A 20369-nucleotide genomic window follows, 5' to 3' on the forward strand; every position below is an offset into this window, starting at 1 on the left:
CTCTCAGGCTGTAAGTTGAGGCAAGGTCTCAAAGCTTTGGGCCTGTTGTTAGGGAAAGAAGGCAGCCTGGTGCAGCCACTCGCCAGTCCGCTCCGCTCCGCTCCACGCAAGAAATGCTCCTGCTGCCTCCTTCGCCCCCTCACCCTGCAACTTCAGTGACGCCATTCACCCCTGGGGGGCTCAGCCGATGGACTGTAGCCAATTAGCAAACAGCTAAAGCTTGGAGGTGGTGGGAAGAGGAGGGCCGGTCGTTACCTGGGTCTGGGCCTCTGGTCACTGCGAGAATCCTGAGAGCTCTGATGGGTGGCTGGGGCCCAGGTCTTCTCAGAACTGGAGCCGGGGAAGCCGCAAAAGGGTATGGGCCTCTCACGTGGGGCAGGGGAAGGGTACTGCTCTCCGCCTCCCTCTTGTCTACTCAGCCAGACTGCTCATGTCCCCTCCCTCAGCTCATTAGGATTGGGGCTGCTGCTTTCCGTAAGGCACCTTTGTGAGAAGGACAAAAAGGATCCCCTAACTCCAGGAGGACACAGCCTCATGCCAGGGTGCAAAACTTGGCGTGGGCTAGCTTTAGCGCCTGTCACCCTGGGCTGAACACCCTTGGTGGGGTACTAGCCCTGCTTGGGACCATCTCCTCCTTGCCCCTTGCCTATTCAAATACGCCTTTCCTCAAAGAGGCAAGGCTGTGGGACTCAGGGCCAGGCATGGTCCACTTAACATGGTTCTGGAATGTTAAAACTTTCCTCCTGTTTCACCTTAAGCAGCAAAGACTCCTCCCTGCTCGACTCAAAAGGGTAGAGAAAGACGAATTCGATTGCTCTGAAATACCTTCTGGGGGACTCTAGGTCCAGAACTCCAGGGTGCTTCCCCTAAGAGCTGAATGAAAGGAGAGAGAACAGATTTTCTGGGAAAACAGGGAGAACTGTGCCTGTTCCCTGGACCAAAGAGGCAAAGCAACAGGAGCTGAAGGCCAGGCCTCCAGCTGCTCCCCATCAGCTTCCCCCACCCCCAGGAACAAATCCAGCCAGGCCAGGGCCACCTGGGCGCACAGCCTGGTGATGGGCACATTGCCCAGCAGGACTTCCTGTGGGGCACTTAGGAGGCTATGAGAGCAAAGGACACTGCCTGCTCCTGGGTGGGGTTCCCCCTTACACCCCTGCTACTCAGCTCGACTCTGGACATCCCACTGGCAGACACACAGGCTGCGGAGTCTGAGTCCCGAGTTCAACCCAGCAGTTGGGCAAGTGGACTGGCTCCTCTGAGCCTCAGTTTTCTCACCTATGAAATGGAGATAAGAAGGTCTGCTTGGCAGGTGGTGAGGTTTAAATAAGGTAAGTGACATCCACGCCTTTGACGGAGGGGGGCACGGAGCTGCTGTGTTCGTTACAAAGCCAAATGGAAGCTGGCACATTGCCCAGATCACCGCGGCAAAGTGGGCCTGTTGGCGACAGTGTGCCCAGCTTCCCGTGATGCAGTAGGCGTGGGGCCGCCTTTGTGCCCCTGTGCCTCCCGCTTCTGCGTCCCCCGCCCATTCCCCCCACATAGGGGCTGCTGCCTGGGACAGAAGCCCATCTGGGCTCAGGCAGTGTGTGTCAAGGGGCAGATCCCCTCTCTAAGCAGCCCAGAGCACTGCAGCTACTGATCTAGTCGAGCCCTTTCATTCTGCAGGTGGGGAAACAGAGGACCCAGAGAGGAGGCCAAGGAATGTTCTCAACTTGCTCACCTGGTTCAAGCTGCCCAGGGTCCACCCCTCCCTCCCTCAGTCCAACAGTCCCAGCCCCTTTCCGCAGTGTCCACCCAGTATTTTCACAGGCTTGACTCTTACACAGGGGGCACTAAGGGGCACATGTGTGAGGAAGACGCTGGAAAGGCTTCGAGGATAAGGGGGGGGGGCGGTCACTGGTAGAAGTTGGGGGTGTGATTCTACCTTGATGCCATCATCCCATCTAGATGAGCAGATCTTCAAGGAAGCCAGCGTTCCTTGAGTGTTTTGCATTCCTTTAGGCAAAGTTTTAACCACCTGTTCCTGTTAGTGCAGTCTTGCCCAGTTCTCCCCAAGATTCTTGGAATCACTTCATCCCTGAAATGAAGAAAAGCCAAGCAGGTAAAAGTAGGAGGAAGAGAAGAGACTATAACTTCCAAAGGCTTGCTCTGGAGCTGTAGCTGGGAGAGCATTCCTGCCTAGTCCTGCCTGTTAAATCTTCTCCAGAGAAGAAAGATGCTTATAGACGCTGGCAGGCCTAGACTAGCACAGGCAGTGCAGGCTTTAGCAGAGGCCTACCTGGCCCACACAGAGGGAAAGAGCATTCTGAGAACAGCTAGCAAACCTGGGGTTCCCAGATGCATCACACATGCACCGAGGAGGTCCATTCTGAGTGTGTGTTCTAGGATCTGGAGTCAGAGGTTCTGGGTTCAGCTGACTTTATTAGATCCAAATAGAGCTGTAGGTGCCACGTGGTGAATGTGTGTAGCTGAGGGTGGGTGCCGCAGAGTGGGCTCGTGCTAAATGCCTTCTTGCCTAGTGTCCAGCAGCTTGGAGGATCTCCAGGGCCAAGGAAGCCACTGCACTGTTGGCCGACGAACTGTGAGAAAAACCAAAGTAGAGACATTTAGGCATCCCCAGGGTAAAATGCTCTGTCTCCCAAAGGGGCTGGCCTCTTTTGCACCCGAGTACCTGATGGACCAGCTGCTTCCCAGAGCTGCCCCTAGCATCATCCCGAGAAGCAGAAACAGCGTTTGCAGGCTCCAGGGCCATGAGGGGAGGACCCCGGAGCCCACAGTCCCACAGGGGCTCAGCACCGGCCCTGCCACCCACCCCTCGACGTCTGAGCCCACTTTGGCCAGGTGCACCGATGCTGAGCTGTGAGGGCAAGTCAGGCGGATGGCAGCCAGAGCCTGCTGGCCCGAGGCCCACAGTGAGCCTGCCCGGCGCCTGCCTGCAGCTGACTTGTGCCATCCAGCAAAGATCCCAGCTGCTGACACTCCCTGCTCCATGCTGCCCCTTCTGGCCAATCAGCCAGAAGCTCATTCTCATAGGTCTCATGGGTTTATTCTCATAGGTGCGGATATGCAATTAAGAGCTGCAAATGGAAACCTCGTTATTGGAGCAAATTGTTTGAGACACATTTAAACCTGTGCTTTAACAACTGTCACCAAAGAAAAGAATGGCGCGTAGCAGCGTGCCTTGACGTATCAAATTAGCTGACAGCACACCCTTCACTACACAGAAATACAGCTGTTGCCAAGTGCCAGGGGGCCGCATAAAAGAGGTGGGTCGCAGGGGGACAGGACTGTGGTCGGAGATGGTGCCACGCACTCCTGCTCTGTGCATCAAAGGCCCCTTTGAGGGCGGAGGGAATGCACTTGAACTTGGCCTGCTCCCGGCTGAGACCAGGCTACTCGGGTGGAGCCGTGCTGCCCGCTCCGCCTGCCAGAGCAGCCCTTGGGGGCCAGTGACCGGCAAGGAGGACACACCCACCTGGCAGGGCCCCATCAGAACTGAGAATGCTGCCACCCAGTCACTCTTTGTCAACACGAGAAACCCTTTTTCTGGTGGGGCCATCCGAACAAAGCCCGAACAGGACAATTTCAGAGCAGCAGCCTGTCGACCAGTATGAGATCTGCCTGGTGTAGGCGTGTTAGTTGCTGGAGTGACACGTGTGGGTACGGAAGAGGCCACCAGCCTCAGGGAGGCTCGTTTTCACATGTTTGGTCCAAATTTGGGTCCAGCGCTCCCAAACTGGTACAGCATGAAGATGTACCGGCCTCGGACCCAGCTGGGGGGCGGGGGAGTCCCACACAGGCAGGCCGTGGAGAGGAAGGGCTCTCAGCAGCTCCCCACTCAAGTCCATGCCTCCCGGTGGCTCTCCCACCCTCTGCCAGCACACATCTGCTCTGCTCACAGGGGCCTCATCTCAGCTGTCTGCACAAGGCCAGGGTCCCCAGGTATGGTCATCACCCGCTCCTCACAAAAACCAGTCTAGCGGAAGGCCTATGGCCCAGCCCGGGGAGCCAGTGTCCGTGCCTTACACCACAGGGGCCACCGGGCTGAGCAGGGGCCCCTCCCATCAAAGTCAGCCCGTCCTTCCCCTCAGCTCACAGTAACCACGGGAAAGAACTGACATCTTTGGCTTAAGCTACAGAGTAAAGGGGATGGGGTAGGCCAGGAGGCGCTGTCCCCTCCCCACCCAATCCAGGATTAATACAACAAGGCTGCATGGAGCTGAGCCTTCGCAGACTCACCTTCCCAGCAATACCTCAACCGCATATGCTTCTCCAACTAATACAAAACCCCAAACGCCAGGAAGCAGATTCCATAGAACCTTGTGGCCCTGAAAATAAACTACCAGGAATGCCGTGCACCACCCCGCGTCCCGCACACCCAGCGAAGGCCAGGTACCCCTTAGCAGGTGGGGCCTCCTCCCCAGGGCAGGGAGAGCAGCTGCAGCTCAGGGGCCACCACGCCCTCCGGCCGCCTCCCTCAGCTCTGGCGACAAGGCACTCACCCGAGTCATTTAATCAAGCCCCTGAACTGCCCCCAGAGCCCACCTGCCAGGCCCTGGCGCTGTCACATGCAGTGAGCCATTACACAGCACACCGGCTGCCTAAAGGGTGGATACCTGGGGGCAGTTCTCTCTTTATTCCCATGCCATTTTTCTCTGGTCACGTGGCACTAACATTTTAAATGACTCGTCAGCCCTACCCGCCCCCCCTCCAACCCTGGAACCGCCTCTCCAGGGAGTGCAGGGGTGTGTGCGGCAAGAACCCTCCCAGCGCCCTCACTACACCGGCATCGGCGTCACCGGGGGGCTGGCAGAGAGGCCGGTTCCTCCCTCCACAGGGTGCAGCGTGTTCCGGGTGACAGGGCCGTCCTGCTCTCGGCACCTCGCTTCCAGGATGCTCTAGACGTACTGACTGTGAAGCTGAGGACTGAGAGGCTGACCTAACCTCAGCTTCTCAGTGTCAAACTCTTCTAGGCGTTCAAGTTTTCCCTCTGACGGCAGCCGGGGCTGTAGAGTGGGCCTCCAGACCCTCCGCAAGGTGGTGGTAATGGGGCCTCTGGCCAGGCTGCTGCGGGGGGCACGTGTGCACAAACAGGTACTGCTTTTCTCATGAGGTTCATCAGGTCTCCCACCTGGTCATAATCCGCTCCCGTCCCCATCTGTAGATGGGAATACGGCCTCCCCGTGCTGCACGGCTAGGATGCTCTTTTCTTCCCTCCTGTTACCTCCCCCAGCCTCCATAGTGGGGACTCCCGGGGGGTGGGGGGGCAGAGTAGCCCATCCCACACGGGGAGGGAGGGATCTCAGTGGGCAGTGTCAGGCGGGAAGGTGATGGTCCCTGGTGTGTAGGGGAAACCGGGGGGCGGGGGAAGAAAGAAGAGTGGAGAAAAGGAATGCCAGGCTATTTGCTGAGCCCAGGTACGCTCTGTGCTGCTCCTCCCGCAGCCCTCCTGGGCCTACGTACCCCCCAGCCGGAGCCAGCCACTCCAGAGCCCGCAGGAGGCTGCCCGAATTCTTGAGGCTCTCCAGGTGCTTCTCATTGGAGGTGATCTGCAAGAGAGGGAGAGGAGAGCGGTCGGCTGGCCCATCCCTGACCCATGATCCGTTGGACGGGCACCCTGAGTCTCAGGCCACCAGTGCTATCGGGCAGTGAGCCCTGAGCCCCAGTGCACTGCTGACCACGGAGGCAACCCTTGGGGTGAGCAGGAAGGAGTCCGCTGCAGCTGGAGATGCGCCAGGGGAGGATGGGGTGCCTCCCGTCGGTCCCTCAGGAGGGTCTGTGTTCTGGAAGCCTGAACATTTCAGTTAAAGCAGATCATGGGTGGACAAACTTTCCAGTTGTCGGTTCCGGGACCCAGTGGGCCCATGCGTCCCAAGCCCAACACAACCTCTTTCATATAGACAGAAGGATGATGCTGGGCTCCCGTGATCTCAGGAGCCTGGGAAAAGAAAGAGGCACTAGGAATCAAACTGGTCACACCCTCACCCGCGTACCCTGCGAAGTGTGCCTCTGCCAATGGCCACCGTCCCGGGAGACACAGAGGAGGGACACTTGGGCACCAGAGGCAGAATCATAAACTCTCAGGGCTGGAAGGGACTCGGATAGGCGCTGACCCAGCCCAGGCTCCTGGAGACCTCCTAATTCAGCCCTTCGGTAAAACGAGTCCATGCCCTACGAGGCAGAGAAGACTTCAGGAATGAACCTTGATTCTGCAATTAGACTGTTTCTCTTAATGCACCTTTCATGTCCTATTTTTATCTTTGATATTTAATAAATATTTTCTAATAAACACTTGTATGGAACTTCACATTTCAAAAGGCTCTGCAGTTTCCCGTACATTTTCTCACTTATCCCTTTCAGTAGCCTCACCTTGCAACGTAAGCATGTAGTGTGTTTTATAGATGAGGTGACTGAAGCTTAGTGAGATTAAGGGACCACTACGGCAGTACACAGGGAGCTTGACCCTAACCCCACATGAGGCTGGAACCAGGCTGGCCTCGGCTGGCCCCACCATTTTCTGTCTTTCCACTTGATCATAGCAACCAGGGCTGGATTATCATCTCTGTAGTTCTCAGGGAGAGGCTGAATATTTCTTAATCAATCACTCATGGTGATAGGAAGGCCACAGGGGTAGTTAGACCTTAATGTGGCCTCTGAATTGTACGTGAATGAATCTGCACCTCCACTGAGCCCCCATCCCGCTTCCTGAGTGTGCCAGACCCCAGCTGCCAGCTCGACTGCATCAGGTGTAATTTCTGCAAAGATTTGCATCTTAAAAGAGCTGTGTGTAAATCTGTTCTGAAATTACACACCACTTGATGAGTTCAGAAGGCTGCTGTAGTTCAATTCTGTCTGAAGCAAGCACAAACTTACCCTGAAAGGGTCTTCAGCGAGGATTCCCATCTAATTTTTCTCAAAACCCTGCCTCATATACAGCTCAGTTGAGCTACATCCAGACTCACTGCCCTTACCAGCCCTACCGTGGGATCGTGGGTAAGAGGCTGTGCTCCAAGTTGCAAAGAGATAACAAGACTACATTCACTCACGAGGCTAGCTGGAAGGTGCAAACAGAAGAATACGGTGAAAACTGTGTGATCAAAGGGAGAGACGAGAATAGCACCGTGTGCAGCTGACATAAATGCAAGCATAAACAAAGCCAAGAGAATTAATTGAAAACTATGTGATCTGGCCACTTACCTGAACTCTTACTAGCAACATCAACTGTTGTTCTATCAATATGAGTTAATTAGAAAATAAAAATTTTAAATAATATCAATCAGAGGTTCTAGTTCTGGGAAAGACAGAGAAAACACATGCCACCCTTTCCATGTAAAACCTGAACAGAATGCACAGGGCAGCTCTTTCAGAACACTGAAGAGTAAACAACACTGGCAGATTGGGGAAGGACACTGAAACCGAAGCACCATCTCCTCTCTCCCTCCAGTACAGACCACCTTGAACTCAACACACCCAAACCCCACAAGTGGGGCACACGAGAGAGCCCCAGGAGAAGCCAGGCTTGGGGAATGGGAAAGGAAACTTCGAAAAGCTCAGAGAGAGTAGATGAACCCCCCTCTCCTCTTCCTCAGTTCTCTCTTGCCCCAGGCCCCAGGCAATTCTGTGGTGGCAGCAACAGGAGCCATCAGCCAAAACTCTTCTCTCTCTCTGTTCTCACAATGTTTGGCCCCGACATGACAATTGTGGAGGTTAAGCAGTTTGTGGCCAGACAGAAAATGGGAGACCCAGGGAGCCAGAAAGTACTGGGGAGATAACAGGGAAGAGCTCAAGAAAGCAACCCCATAAAATTATTTATGAACTTCTAGGCTCACTTTCAACCTGTGTTGGTTAAAATAAAAGGTTAAAAAAGATACACCATACAAACAGGAATCAACAGAAAGCTAGAGTGGCTGTATTAATATCAGGCAAAGAAGACTTTAGAACAAAGAAAATTATCAGGGATAAATAAAGACATAGCATCCTGATAAAAGGGTTCTCTCACTAAGAAGATAGAACAATAAATGTGTATGCATCTAACAACAGAAATTTAAAATACATAAAGAAAAACTGATACAACTGAAAGGAAAAACAGACAAATCCAAAACCGTAGCTGGAGACTTCAAATAACTCTTATAGTAACAGATAGGATGAGCAGACCAGAAATCAGCACGGATATGGAAAAGTTGAACAACACCGTCATCCAACTGGATCTCACTGATATTCGTAGAGCACGAAGACCACCAACAGGAGAATTTACATTTTTTCCCAAGAATCCAGGAACGTTCACCAAGGTATACAATATTCTGGGTGAAAAAACAAATATTTACTAATTTAAGAGAACTGAAATCACATAAATTATATTCTCTGATCATCATGGAATTAAACTAGAAATAAATAACAAAGATAACAAAAATATCTCCAAATCAACTGGAAATTGAACAACACGCTCAAATAATCCAAGGATCAAAGAGGACATCCCAAGGAAAATTAGAAATGATTCTGAGCTGAATGAAAATGTCAATACAATATATCAACGTCCGTGGGGTGCAGCTAAAGTAGTGCTTAAAGAGAAATTTATAGTACAATACTTACATTAAAAAAGAAACGTCTCAAATCCATAATCCAAGCTTTCATGTTAAGAAACTAGAAAAAGAGCAAAACAAACCCAAACCCAAAGAGGGAAGGAAAAACAGAGCAGAAATCGAGAGTAATGTGGTAAATGTAGGCCCAAATATATCAATATCTAAATTTACCAAGTACTACAAATAAAAGACTAACTAACATTGTTAGATTAGATATAACCAAAATAAAACACAACTACATGATGCTTACAAACATACCTTAAATATAAGGGCACAGAGCAACTGAAGTTTAAAGAACGAAAAAAGAGATGCCACACAAATTGTAACCAAAGGAAGTTGGCATAGCTAATATCAGACAAACTCGACTTTAAGCCAATAATTATAACTAGGAATAAGGAGAGACGTATCATATTTATAAAAAGATCAACTGGGCTTCCCTGGTGGCGCAGTGGTTGAGAATCTGCCTGCCAATGCAGGGGACATGGGTTCGAGCCCTGGTCTGGGAAGATCCCACATGCCGCGGAGCAACTAGGCCCGTGAGCCACAACTACTGAGCCTGCGCTCCACAACAAGAGAGGCCGCAACAGTGAGAGGCCCGCGCACTGCGATGAAGAGTGGCCCCCGCTCGCCACGACTAGAGAAAGCCCTCGCACAGAAACGAAGACCCAACACAGCCAAAAATAAATAAATTAATTAATTAAAAAAAAAAAAAAAAAAAAGAAGATCAACTGACCAGGAAGATATATCAAGTCTAAATTCTAAACGTACCTAATAACAACCTCAAAATCTGTAAAACAAAAAAATGACGGAACCAAAGTGAGAGTTACACAAATCCATAATCATGGTGGGATATTTTTCAATCTCTCCCAGTAACACGCATACGAAAATCAGAAGGGACATGGACGTTTTATACAACAAGATTAACAAACCTGACCTAATCGACATATATAGAAAAATTCATCTAACAACTGCAGAATACATGTTGTTTTCAAATGTCCATGGAAGCTTTTCAACATATTACCACATACTGGGTCATAAAGCAAATTCTGACAAATTTCAAAGATATAAATCTAACAAAATATGTCAGGATCTATGTTAAAAATTATAAAACGCTGATAAAATTTTTAAAAAACGAAATAAATGGATATAATGTGTTCATGAATTAGATGACTCAATATAGTAAAGATATTAATTTTCCCAAAATATAGGTTTAATGCAGTTTCTATCAAAACCCCAGCAGGATTTTTTGCAGACCCACACAAACAATATCAAAGTTTTGACAAGCGTGCAAAGGTAACTGAATGAGGGAACATTTTTGAACAAATGATGCTAGAACAAATGGACATCCATATGCAAAAACAGGACCCTAGGAACATGTCTTAATACCTCAAATAAAACATCATTCAAGGGAATTCCTGGGCGGTCCAGTGGTTAGGAGTCCACGCTCTCACTGCCGAGGGCCTGGGTTCGATCCCTGGTCTGGGAACTAAAATCCCATAAGCCGTGAGGCGTGGCCAAAAAAAAAAAAAATCATTCAAAATGGATCATGGATCTGAATGCAAAATGTGAAACTATACAACTTCTGGAAGAAAATATAGGAGAAAAGATATGAGACCTTGGGTTTGTTCATGAGTTTTTAGATACAACACAAAAGCACAATCTCTGAAAGAAAAAAATGGACAAATTGGACTTTATCAATGTTAAAAACTTTGCTCTTTATATATGTACGATGGAATATTAATCAGCCATAAAAAGAATGAAATTTTGCCATTTGCAGCATGGATGGACCTAGAGATTATCATACTAAGTGAAGTAAGTCAGAGAAAGACAAATATATGATATCACTTACATGTGGAGTCTAAAACATAGTACAAATGAACTTATTTTAAAAACAGAAACAGACTCACAGACATAGAAAACAGACTTATGGCTACCAAAGGGAAAGCGGGGGGGATAAATTGGGAATTTGGGATTAACAGATACACACTACTATATATAAAATAGATAAACCACAAGGATTTACTGTACAGCACAGGGAACTATATTCAATATCATGTAATAAACTATAATGGAAAAGAATAAAAAATATAGATATATACATATGTATGTATAACTGAATCACTTTGCTGTACATCTGAAACGAACATTATTGTAAATCAACTACACTTCAATTTCAAAAATTTAAAAATAAATAAATAAAATTTTTTTAAAAGCCTTTGCTCTTTGTAGAAGATTGATAAGAGAATAAGACAAAGCACAGACTAGGAGAAAATATTTGCAAATCACATATCTGATAAAGGACTTTTCTCCAGAACATATAAAGAACTCTTAAAATTCAGCAAGAGAATAACCCAATTTTTTAAATGGACAGAAAATCTGAATAGACACTTCATCAAAGAAGGTATTATAGATGGCAAACAAGGACATGAAATGATACTCAATATCATTTGTCACTAGGGAAACACAAATTGAAACTACAATGCAATACCACTACACACCTATTAGAACGCCTAAAATTCATAAAACTGACAATAACAAAGGCCAGCCAGGATGCAGAATACCAGAAACTCTCATTCATTGCTGTGGGAATGCAAAATGGTACAGCCACGGTGGAAGACACTTTGGCAATTCCTTATAGAATTGAACGTAGTTTTACCATACGGCCCAGCAATTGTACTCTTAGGTATCTGCCCAAGAGAAATGAAGACTTATGTCCACACGAAAACCTGCGTGCAAAAGTCTGTAGTAGCTTTATTCAAAAATCACTGAAAAGAAAAAGGAACCGAGACGTCCTTCAACAGGGAAATGGAAAAACAGCTAGGAAAGCCTTCATGCCTTACTTGGTATATAGGTCTGACTGGATTTTTAATGAGATATCAGTAAAGATAAGTCTGGATAATTTTTGAAAAGATAAGACTTTTAATCTGCCTTGCTAAATTATTTTGCCCTCTGACACCAATTTCCTAGGATTAGTCAAGCTTGTAATAGGATTTTAAATGGCTTTGAAATAATCCTTTGGAATGAGTTACTCCTTTCTCCCAGAGTCTGGTCTCCTCTTTGGCCACCAAAGGTTATAAATTATGATGGGTACCGACCTTCTTTTAGAAACATCCCACTGTATTTATCAGACAGTGTGGCCTTTACCCTTCTATTTTCTCAGTACTTAAACTTTGTTAAACAGCAAATTATGGGTCTGCTCAAAAGTCATCCCACCTCCTCCTCTTCTGAGTTACCTAAGCAGAGAACGTTCTGGGCACCCTGAGACCCGTCCTTCATGAGGCAGGAGGGAAAGTGACACTTGTCCACTGAGATACTGAATTCACGGCTGAGCAACTGCTGGAGAATTTCTCATGGCTCTGATGACAGTAGTCAAGAGCGAGCACTGCAGTGACTCTCTAAGAAAATAAATAATGCAAGAGGACACTAGCGAAGAGTGTCAACACAGTACCTTCCTCCTGTACTTAATATTTTCATTAGAAGTCACTTCCATTAGCCAAGACAAGGAAACAATTTTATTTTGCAATAATGTTCTATAGCAGAGGTTCCTGGACCTCTAAGAGTCCATGAGTAGATTTTATTATTTCAAAACATCAAATGGCAGGTGTCCATTTCCTGAAAACTAAGCCACGCCTGCCTCACATTTTTCCTGCTCCTAAGACATCTGACTGGTAGCTGGATGGCTAAAGTCAATCAAAATGGAAACATGAATTATACTAAATACATACAAGTTCACCTGGTAGACAGGCATCCATTCAAAACATCGGGATCTTTAAGGGAAACACCATAAAAAGGTCGGGAATTTGAGCTTAGAATTAAGATCAACTTGGAAAGACAATTCCTCCATCTCTGTTTAATTGAGGGGATATGAAAAATCAGATGACGGACTTTGGGTAAATATGCTACTTTATTCAACCTTCTGCTACAGTCCCTTGAACGTGGGTTGTGTCAATGAGCATTCAGGAATCACTGTGTAACCAAAACACTGAAAGGAGAGGCTGGTGTCCTGCAGAATCATCCCTCACGTTCCCACCAGGCTCACAAATTGTAAGGTAGTGGCTTTTTTTTTTTTTTTTTTTTAAACACACCCACCGTCCAGGACGGAGTGTGGGCTGGCTCCCTTCCGGATTTCAGCTTCCCAAATGCAAACTACCAAAAGAAGTCATCTCAAGCCCTCGGTTAATGACAGGAGCCTGAAGTTGGCAGCCTCCTCAGCGTGCCCGGGGGAGCTGAGGGGAGACTAGGTCTCCCGGGGCACAGTGGCCACCGGGGGACAAAGCCAGGCCTGGTGCCAACATTAATAAAGGCCTTAAAAACGCGTTAAGTCAGAATGTACTTTACTTTGTATCATCGTGATACATTGTGAGTTTATGCTCATGAATCTGACTCACAGCATCGTCCTCCTGCAGCTCGTAAAAGCTCCGCTGCCAGCGTCTCTGGTTGGAAATGGTTTCACGTGTGGAGCTCCGTAGCCGTGAGTGAGGCAGGCACAGGCAGGCCGCCGGCCTCTGTTACGAGCGTGTAATGATACGTGTCTGTCTCTTCCCTGATCCTGAATGTGTGTGGCACGCCGCCGCCAAGTTAACCTTAGTTTTCTAATCGTGAGTTCCTCTGGACAGGCCCGGGCAACACGGACAGACCAGAAAAAACCCAGCAGACGGAGCTGACGAGAGCAAGCGTGGCCCAGGTGCTCCCCGGTGCTTGTTGTTACAGACACACACTTCACACACGGGAGGATTATTTTAATTCCGTGGCCTTCAGATCTCATAAATACGAGTAAAAACAAGCAGGTAGCTATGACAACTCTACTTCAGAGAGTTTCAATTTCAAAAATAAACCTATCCATCGAGCCCCTTTATTTTGTTCTCCTAACATATACTTTGTCTTCTCTTCGGTTAAGGTTTTTGTTACTCCAAAGCCATTTCTACCCCTTGCATATCGAGACACGCTATCCCCTTGGCTTCTGATGCCAGGCTGGAATCTGGGAAGAACCTCTGGTCGGCGTGATGGAATCTGGCAGCCCCTCCCCGCTTTCCACCTGGTGCTCACTCTGGGTGTCTCCAGAAATTTCTTGAGCTGCCTTTCACATCCACATTTAAAGCAAGACTGTATGAATACAAGCTGCTCTGCATCCAGGCCCGTGTGCGTCTTCCATGAGTTGCTGAATGTATCCGGGGTGGAAGGGAGTAATTCTCACGCACGGCCTTTGGCTGCCTCATGGCATCTGTGCCTTCCCGGGAGTCCATTTAGAAATGTTGTATTCCTCAACAAAAGCAAGTGAGGCCCCCTTCTGACCCAGGCTAGTAATCAGGTGGATGATCTGAAGGCAATCTAGAGGCATCCCTAAGAATGCCTGTCAGTAGATCTGCTGATCACCAAGGAGTGAGGGGGTCCAGTTGGAACATACACTGGGGCATCTCGAGGGCAGAGGTGTGGGCTTGTGGATGAGGCAGGCCCAGTTCCAAAGCCTTAGTCACCCGGATTTGGCCCAGATCCTGTGAACTCAGGTTCTCTGCAGGGAGACCGAGACATTACAGTGAAGCTGGGTGGTATCGGGCCAGAAGCGGCACCATCTTTGCATCCAGGCGGACTGCTATGGAGGCGTTCTTCCACGCGCTGCATGGAGCCCAGTGTAGCTTTAACTCACGGGGAGACCCTGGCAGCACAGAGGCCCGGGGAGACGGTGGCATCCGGATACAGTGATTCCTCAAGTTGAAGAAGGCTGAAGAGGAAGAAAACAGCTGAGCTCCTCTTGTTCAAGATCACCCATGAGTTTCCATGCCAAGCATTCAAAGAGAACGGGGAGGGGAGAGGGTGGGAGGATGCACAGGGCGTTCACCAACATGCATAGGCAGAGCTAAGAAAACCTAGGTTTCAGGTAAAAACTGTCGTGATTCACCTTTGTCTATAAAACTAACTGAGTCAGCAGGCCTTAGAGCAAAAAGAGTTCGGAATTTGGTTCAAGAAAGGAAACCACCATTTCTGAGCACCTATTGTGTGCAGGAACAGGGTTAAGTGCTTTCAAATATGTGAGCTTCTTTCTGACGACCATGAAAAAGAAGTCTTCCTAGGCTCACTTTACAGAAGAGGAAACGGAAGCCAGCAGGGCTAATGTGACTTGCCCAAGGTCACCTGGCCGGCAGGCAGTGGAACTGAGCTAAGACCCAGTCTCCCCACCTTCAAGATCCACGTGCCCTTCCAGAGAGTCCGTTCCATCCTCACGTCTGCTAAGCACACTGCCCAGCTGATGGCCGACTGGCTGATTAATAACAATCAATGACCGAGTGACCGATGACACGGTGTTCCACTTCAGGCTCCACTGGCTGCATGCCAACTGTGCTGCTTGGTGCCCCCTGCCACCCCGGTAGATCGTCTGGCACCCTTTGCTCCCCTCATTGTTGCTGTTGTTGATCCCCAACATTTCCAGTGGGAGCAGGGTCCACAGAATCTCTCTCCTAGACAGCGTCAGGGGTTCCAGGTCTTGACCGAAGGAGTCCCTGGATCATATGTACTTCCAGCAAACACACCCTGATGTGCAGACCACCACGCGCTTGGTAGTTTCTCTTAGCACCTGGCGACCAGAAGGCTTTTCTGCATCTCTCCTCACACCCTCAGGTGGAGGGCTGGCCCTGCTGGGGATGGGACGTGAACTTACAGTTTGTGTACCATTATCTCCTGTTCTCTTCACAATAACCCTACGAGGAAGGTCTTCTATGACTTCACATTAGAGATGGGGTGAGGCTGGCATGGAGACCCAGATCTGGCCAACTCGCTCCACCGCCCTCCCTGCCCCAGTCGCCGTGCTGCCCTTTGCCGCCCCCATAAGGGTCTGGCTGCAGAAGCAGCGGCACAGAGACAGCCAGTGGCCACTGGGGAAGGCAGGAGCTGACACCTTCCATGAGTAAGGAGGAGGCTGCCATTCTGGCCCAGGGGGACCCAGCCCCGGCTTCCAGGAGCCCAGGTCCCGGAAGGAATGGCTTGGCCTGCCGTGTTTAAGACCGCAGTCTCTAGAGCCGGGGTCAAATTGGGGAGCACTCTCCTCTCATCTGATCTTTCCAGATTTGGAGAAGCAGCAAAAGCAAAGGAGGACAGATGGTGGGCAAATAGTTACCAAATGGCACGGGCGAGCTGACCTTAGTGAGAACACGCCAGTGTGGAAGGACTTTCTTCTCTCTGTTGACCTTTCCTTCCTCTCCTCCTGGGGTCTGTACGCTCCCCAACCTGGCCCGACACCTCAGTTCTCCTCTCCAAACTCCCGTCTGTAGCTGTGGGCACCTGCTAAACCCAGAGCCCATGGAGATGACATGTTGAGGATGTGAATGCTTTTCTTTTTCACCCCATGAGACACGGTTGCTTTCTAGAAGAAAATTATCCGTAGCTGCCCTCTTCATTTTAGGCCAGCTAAATGAAGCTCTCTTCAGCTCTCTTCGGGGCAGTAAAAATGCCCTTAATGCTTAGAAACTGTTCATAATGACATCAGTTTCTGGCCATTCCATCCAGTAAGTTTAAAATGTTGAACATAAATATAGCTGGTTTGGGAAATCTTTTAGACCTGATCCAACTAACTATGACAGCCAAGTCCAAAATAAGTGAGGAAAAAGCAGTTTTAATTGGCAAAGAAATAGGATTGTGGATCTCTTGTGGATATAAGAATAAACTGTAAGTTGGCCCAAAGAAAGTTCTGGGGAAACACAGGATCAGACCGCACCATTTTCCCCAGAGGACCTGATCCAAGTGCTTAGAAAGGCAAACACGATAGAATACGTTTCCCAGTCAGTGGTGCTAGGATGTCAACCACGGGATGTGTCTGGAATCAGTTCCTCACAAGAGAAAACACCCAAGATAGTAACTGTCCTGTGATTTGGTAAGTGTGAGAACTTAGGGTAGTAAGAAGTGAGGAACTATGTGAGGAGATATTATGTGAGCTTGACCCAAACAAATCCCAGCTGACCCTTAGGAATGCTCTATGGGGTCATACTGAGGGGTCTATTTGACAACGCAGTCCTTGAATTTGTGGTGTGGGTAGGGTGTGTGTGTTAATGGTGGGGCTCTGAGGTGGAGAAGCAGATAGCGGAAGTGGCTTATTCAGTGCCTGCTTCCAGTCCTTTTTCTGAGCTTTCTATTGGATGGTGGGGAAAGGGGCGGGGGCAAGTGAGTGATATCAGGTCAACAAGGCTTAATAGGTCCCCCCAGTTTCCTTCTTTCCCCAGTTCCTCACTCGACCTAGCGAGGATACTGTCGGCCACTAAACCACGCTGCTGTGATCCAGCATCATAAATAAGAACAATCAGGAAAACGCACACCCTCTAATGTTAGGTAAAGAGCAGAAAATACAAAAGCAATGTGTGGAACGTGACTGTGATTACGTGAAATGACGATGGGGACATGCTCAGTTTGAGGTCTCCAGCGTTATCATCCTCGCTCCCAAGGCCCTCAGGCTAGTGAGAGGCGGGCAGAGAAGAAATCACAGTCCAACACGAGCTGAATACACATGAAGGCTCTTTCTGCAGCAGTAAAGGGTCGACAAATCTTAGTTAGCATGATTCTGTGGTCAAGAAGACAGGGTGTTGGGAATCCCCTGGCGATCCAGTGGTTAGGACTCTGTGCTTTCACTGCCAAGGGCGCAGTTTCGATCCCTGGCTGGGGAACTAAGATCCCGCAAACAGCATGGTGTGGCCAAAAAAAAGAAGAAGAAGAAGACGGGGTGTCTTGACCACCTGCTACATGCCAAGTCCTCTTTAGTTAGATTCTGGGGGTATAGTGTAGGATGGGTGTCAAGGCAGAGCTTCCACTGTGAGAAACACAGTTAAAACGTAAACGGAATATCCTTAAAAAACTAAAAACAGAGTCACCATATGATCCAGCAATTCCACTCCCGGGCATATAACCAGAAAAGACGAAAACTCTAATTCAAAAAGATACACTCACCCCAATGTTCTTAGCAGCACCATTCACAATAGCCAAGACATGGAAACCACCTAAATGTCCATCAACTGATGAATGGATAAAGAAGATGCTGCCTATGTATATACAACGGAATATTACTCAGCCATAAAAAAGAACGAAATAATGCCTTTTGCAGCAACATGGATGGAACCGGAGATGATCATACTAAGGGAAATAAGTCAGACAGAGAACGACAAATAGCATATGATATCACTTACAGGTGGAATCTAAAAACTGATACAATGAACTCATTTACAAAACAGAAACAGATTCACAGACAACAACAAACTTGGTTACCAAAGGGGAAAGGGCAGGGAGGGATAAGTTGGGAATTTGGGTTTAACAGAGAGAGAACCACTATTATATATAACAGATAAACAACAAGGACCTACTGTATAGCACAGGGAACTATATTCAAGATCTTGTAATAACCTATAATGGAAAAGAATCTGAAAAAGAATATACATACGTATGTACGTATAACTGAATCACTCTGCTGTACACCTGAAACACTGTAAATCAACAATACTTCAATTAAAAAAAGAGTAAACAGGATAATTTGAGACAGCGGTGGGCGTCAGGAAGAATCAAGCAGGGGAGAGGGGAGAAGAGAAAGTGCGGCGGGCGGCCGCGTGCCCAGGACAGTCTCCCCGAGGAGACGACGCGTGAGGATGTGACGGTGAGAAAGAACGAGCCACGAGAAGAGACTGGGGACCCGTATTCTGCGGAGGGGCAAGAGCAGCTGTCACGCGGGTCCTAAGGGGGTAAGGACCCTGCTGGGGGCCTGGAGGTGGCAGAAGCAGGGACCCGCTGGAAGCAGGGAGCCAGTGAGGAGGGGATGCAGAACCGGCCCAGGGGCAGGCGGCAGGGCTCAGCGAACCACACCCAAGGACTCTCCGGCCAGCACCTTCCCTTCTGCTGAGCCTTCGACTAAGCACAGACGAGATGCTGCCGGGCCCTTCGTCCTGGACGGCAGAGCCTGCACGTCAGCAGAGGTGAGGCGTGGGTGACCGCCGGGGTGAGGGTGCTGACGAGCCAAGCACGGACCTTTCCTCACAGGCAAAGCACCTAAACAGATCCTTCTGGGGGGAACGAGAGGAGAGTCTGCATCCTAGCCTCTATGCTATGGAAACAGAGCCCTGGAGATTTCTATCAGAAATAAAGCAATTCAAGGACTTTTCCGAGAAGAGGAAGAAAAGGCAGGCATGGAGAGCTTAGATCTGAAAAACGGGTAACACGGATTACTTATTAATTCTCGGGGCGGGGCATAAATTACTGACCATTATCAGCAAGCTTGTAAACAGACTTAGTAAACGAGTGTTTCATTTTTTGGTAAGTGACCACTTCCGAAACACACGGTGAAACTGTCACCTAAATGAGCGAAGTCTTCAACCTCCTCCTGAAACACACACGTCACAGGTGGGGGGAAAGGTCAGTTGGTCGTGGCCGGCTGTGACTTCTGCTTATAGTCACACGCTGCACTGAGCAGGAGCTCCTGGGCCGCCGTGAATCCACTGAGTTCACAAGCACAGAAGGAGCCTTGGGGCTGGGTCTAGTACCTTGTCACCACAGGCCCTCAGGGCCGCCACGACAGAGGACTCCAGAGGCATCGAGTTGGGATTTGTAAGTTCCGACAGAGGGTCTCGGGGGCTGCAGTTCAAGACAGCCAGGCCTGGAGACTGGACCAGAACACTCAGCCTGGCCTCCAGCCAGGAAGGCAAGTGAGGGGCCGCTCAGGGCTGGTGGGCAGGTCTGCAGACACAGGCAGCCACGGTCAGCAAAAGCCTGGCCGCGGGGAGCAGCCTGCTTTCTGAGGGACTCCGTCACCTCGGCAGCATCCTCGACACCCATCCGAACGAGGCAGACACGGTCGGGCAGAGCTAAGAGTCTACTTACTTCCTCTGCTGTCTTGCACTGCCCTCCAAACGTTACCTTATCCTCTGGGACTCTCTAAGGAAACATTAGGGGCTGCTGAAATTTCCTCGGACTGATAACACCGGGAGGGAAACGAAATGGGAAGGAAAATTAAAGCACATTTGGTTGATATAATTAAAACCATCAGACATCAATTAGTCCAAATTTAGGCCAGACATTGACTGCTGAAAATTCCCCTGGTGGCTCTTATGTTTGTTGAGGGACTTGATCAAATACTCCATTTGGAAATATTTTACTGATGACCATTTTTAGAAAATGAGCAGCTCCTTTGAGATCTCGGGCTCCCCTCCCACAGGCCGGACCACCGCTGGAGGGAAATCTTTGTGAGGCCCTTTGAGAAAGGCTGGTCCCACAAGGGGGAAGGGGCCTGGTGAAGTTCCTGGATTTTCACCTCAGAGAGACAGGTCAGCCGTCAGCTGACCCCCAAAGCATCCATTCTGCACAGCTGGGTGATGACAGGGTATGTGCATGTGCATGATAGGGGGTGGAAAACTCTCAGGAGAAGTCTGCCGACCCAAACATTCCCGCTCTGGGCGAACCTGATGGACCGCACAGGGCCAAGCAGAGTTGGTACGTGCAGGAAACAACTTCCCGGACAAGTGTCCAACTGGCCTCGGTTAAAATTAACTGAAGCGAGGTCTTGGAGGCTTCCGGAGCAACATCAAAGAGCCTGGGTATTCCTCTACGAAAGGGTCTGGCAGGCTGAGGTGGCCGACCTCTGCAGGCTCCGCCCTCATCCTTGGGCGGCTGGGCCCCGGTGGAGGCGCGGCACGGGGACAAGGAGCCGGTGCTGGTGACAGGACAGGGTTAGGGTCCTGGACTCAAGGGAGCAGTGACCACTCGTGCGGCCTCCTTCCGGGTCACCCTGAGCACTTTGAGAGGGACGCCAGAGCTGTGGTCCAAGTGAGTCTC

General features: G+C 49.4%; 1 protein-coding gene across 2 annotated transcripts in view; it reads right to left on the reverse strand.

Moving 5' to 3' along the window:
• Positions 1-2401: 2401 nt before the first annotated feature.
• The window catches only part of ULK4 (unc-51 like kinase 4), a 511648-nt gene continuing 493680 nt past the window's right edge, over positions 2402-20369 (reverse strand). For both annotated transcript variants that reach the window (XM_024753918.1, XM_024753910.1), the window contains 2 exons: positions 5464-5549; positions 2402-2579 (listed from right to left, as the gene is read on the reverse strand). In XM_024753918.1, the coding sequence (XP_024609686.1) occupies positions 2516-2579; positions 5464-5549 (150 nt within the window). In that variant the 3' untranslated portion in view covers positions 2402-2515. The remainder of the gene's footprint in view (positions 2580-5463; positions 5550-20369) is intronic.

Source organism: Neophocaena asiaeorientalis, unplaced genomic scaffold, assembly GCF_003031525.2.
Source record: "Neophocaena asiaeorientalis asiaeorientalis breed wild unplaced genomic scaffold, Neophocaena_asiaeorientalis_V1.1 scaffold121, whole genome shotgun sequence".
In the NCBI taxonomy this organism is placed as follows: domain Eukaryota; kingdom Metazoa; phylum Chordata; class Mammalia; order Artiodactyla; family Phocoenidae; genus Neophocaena; species Neophocaena asiaeorientalis.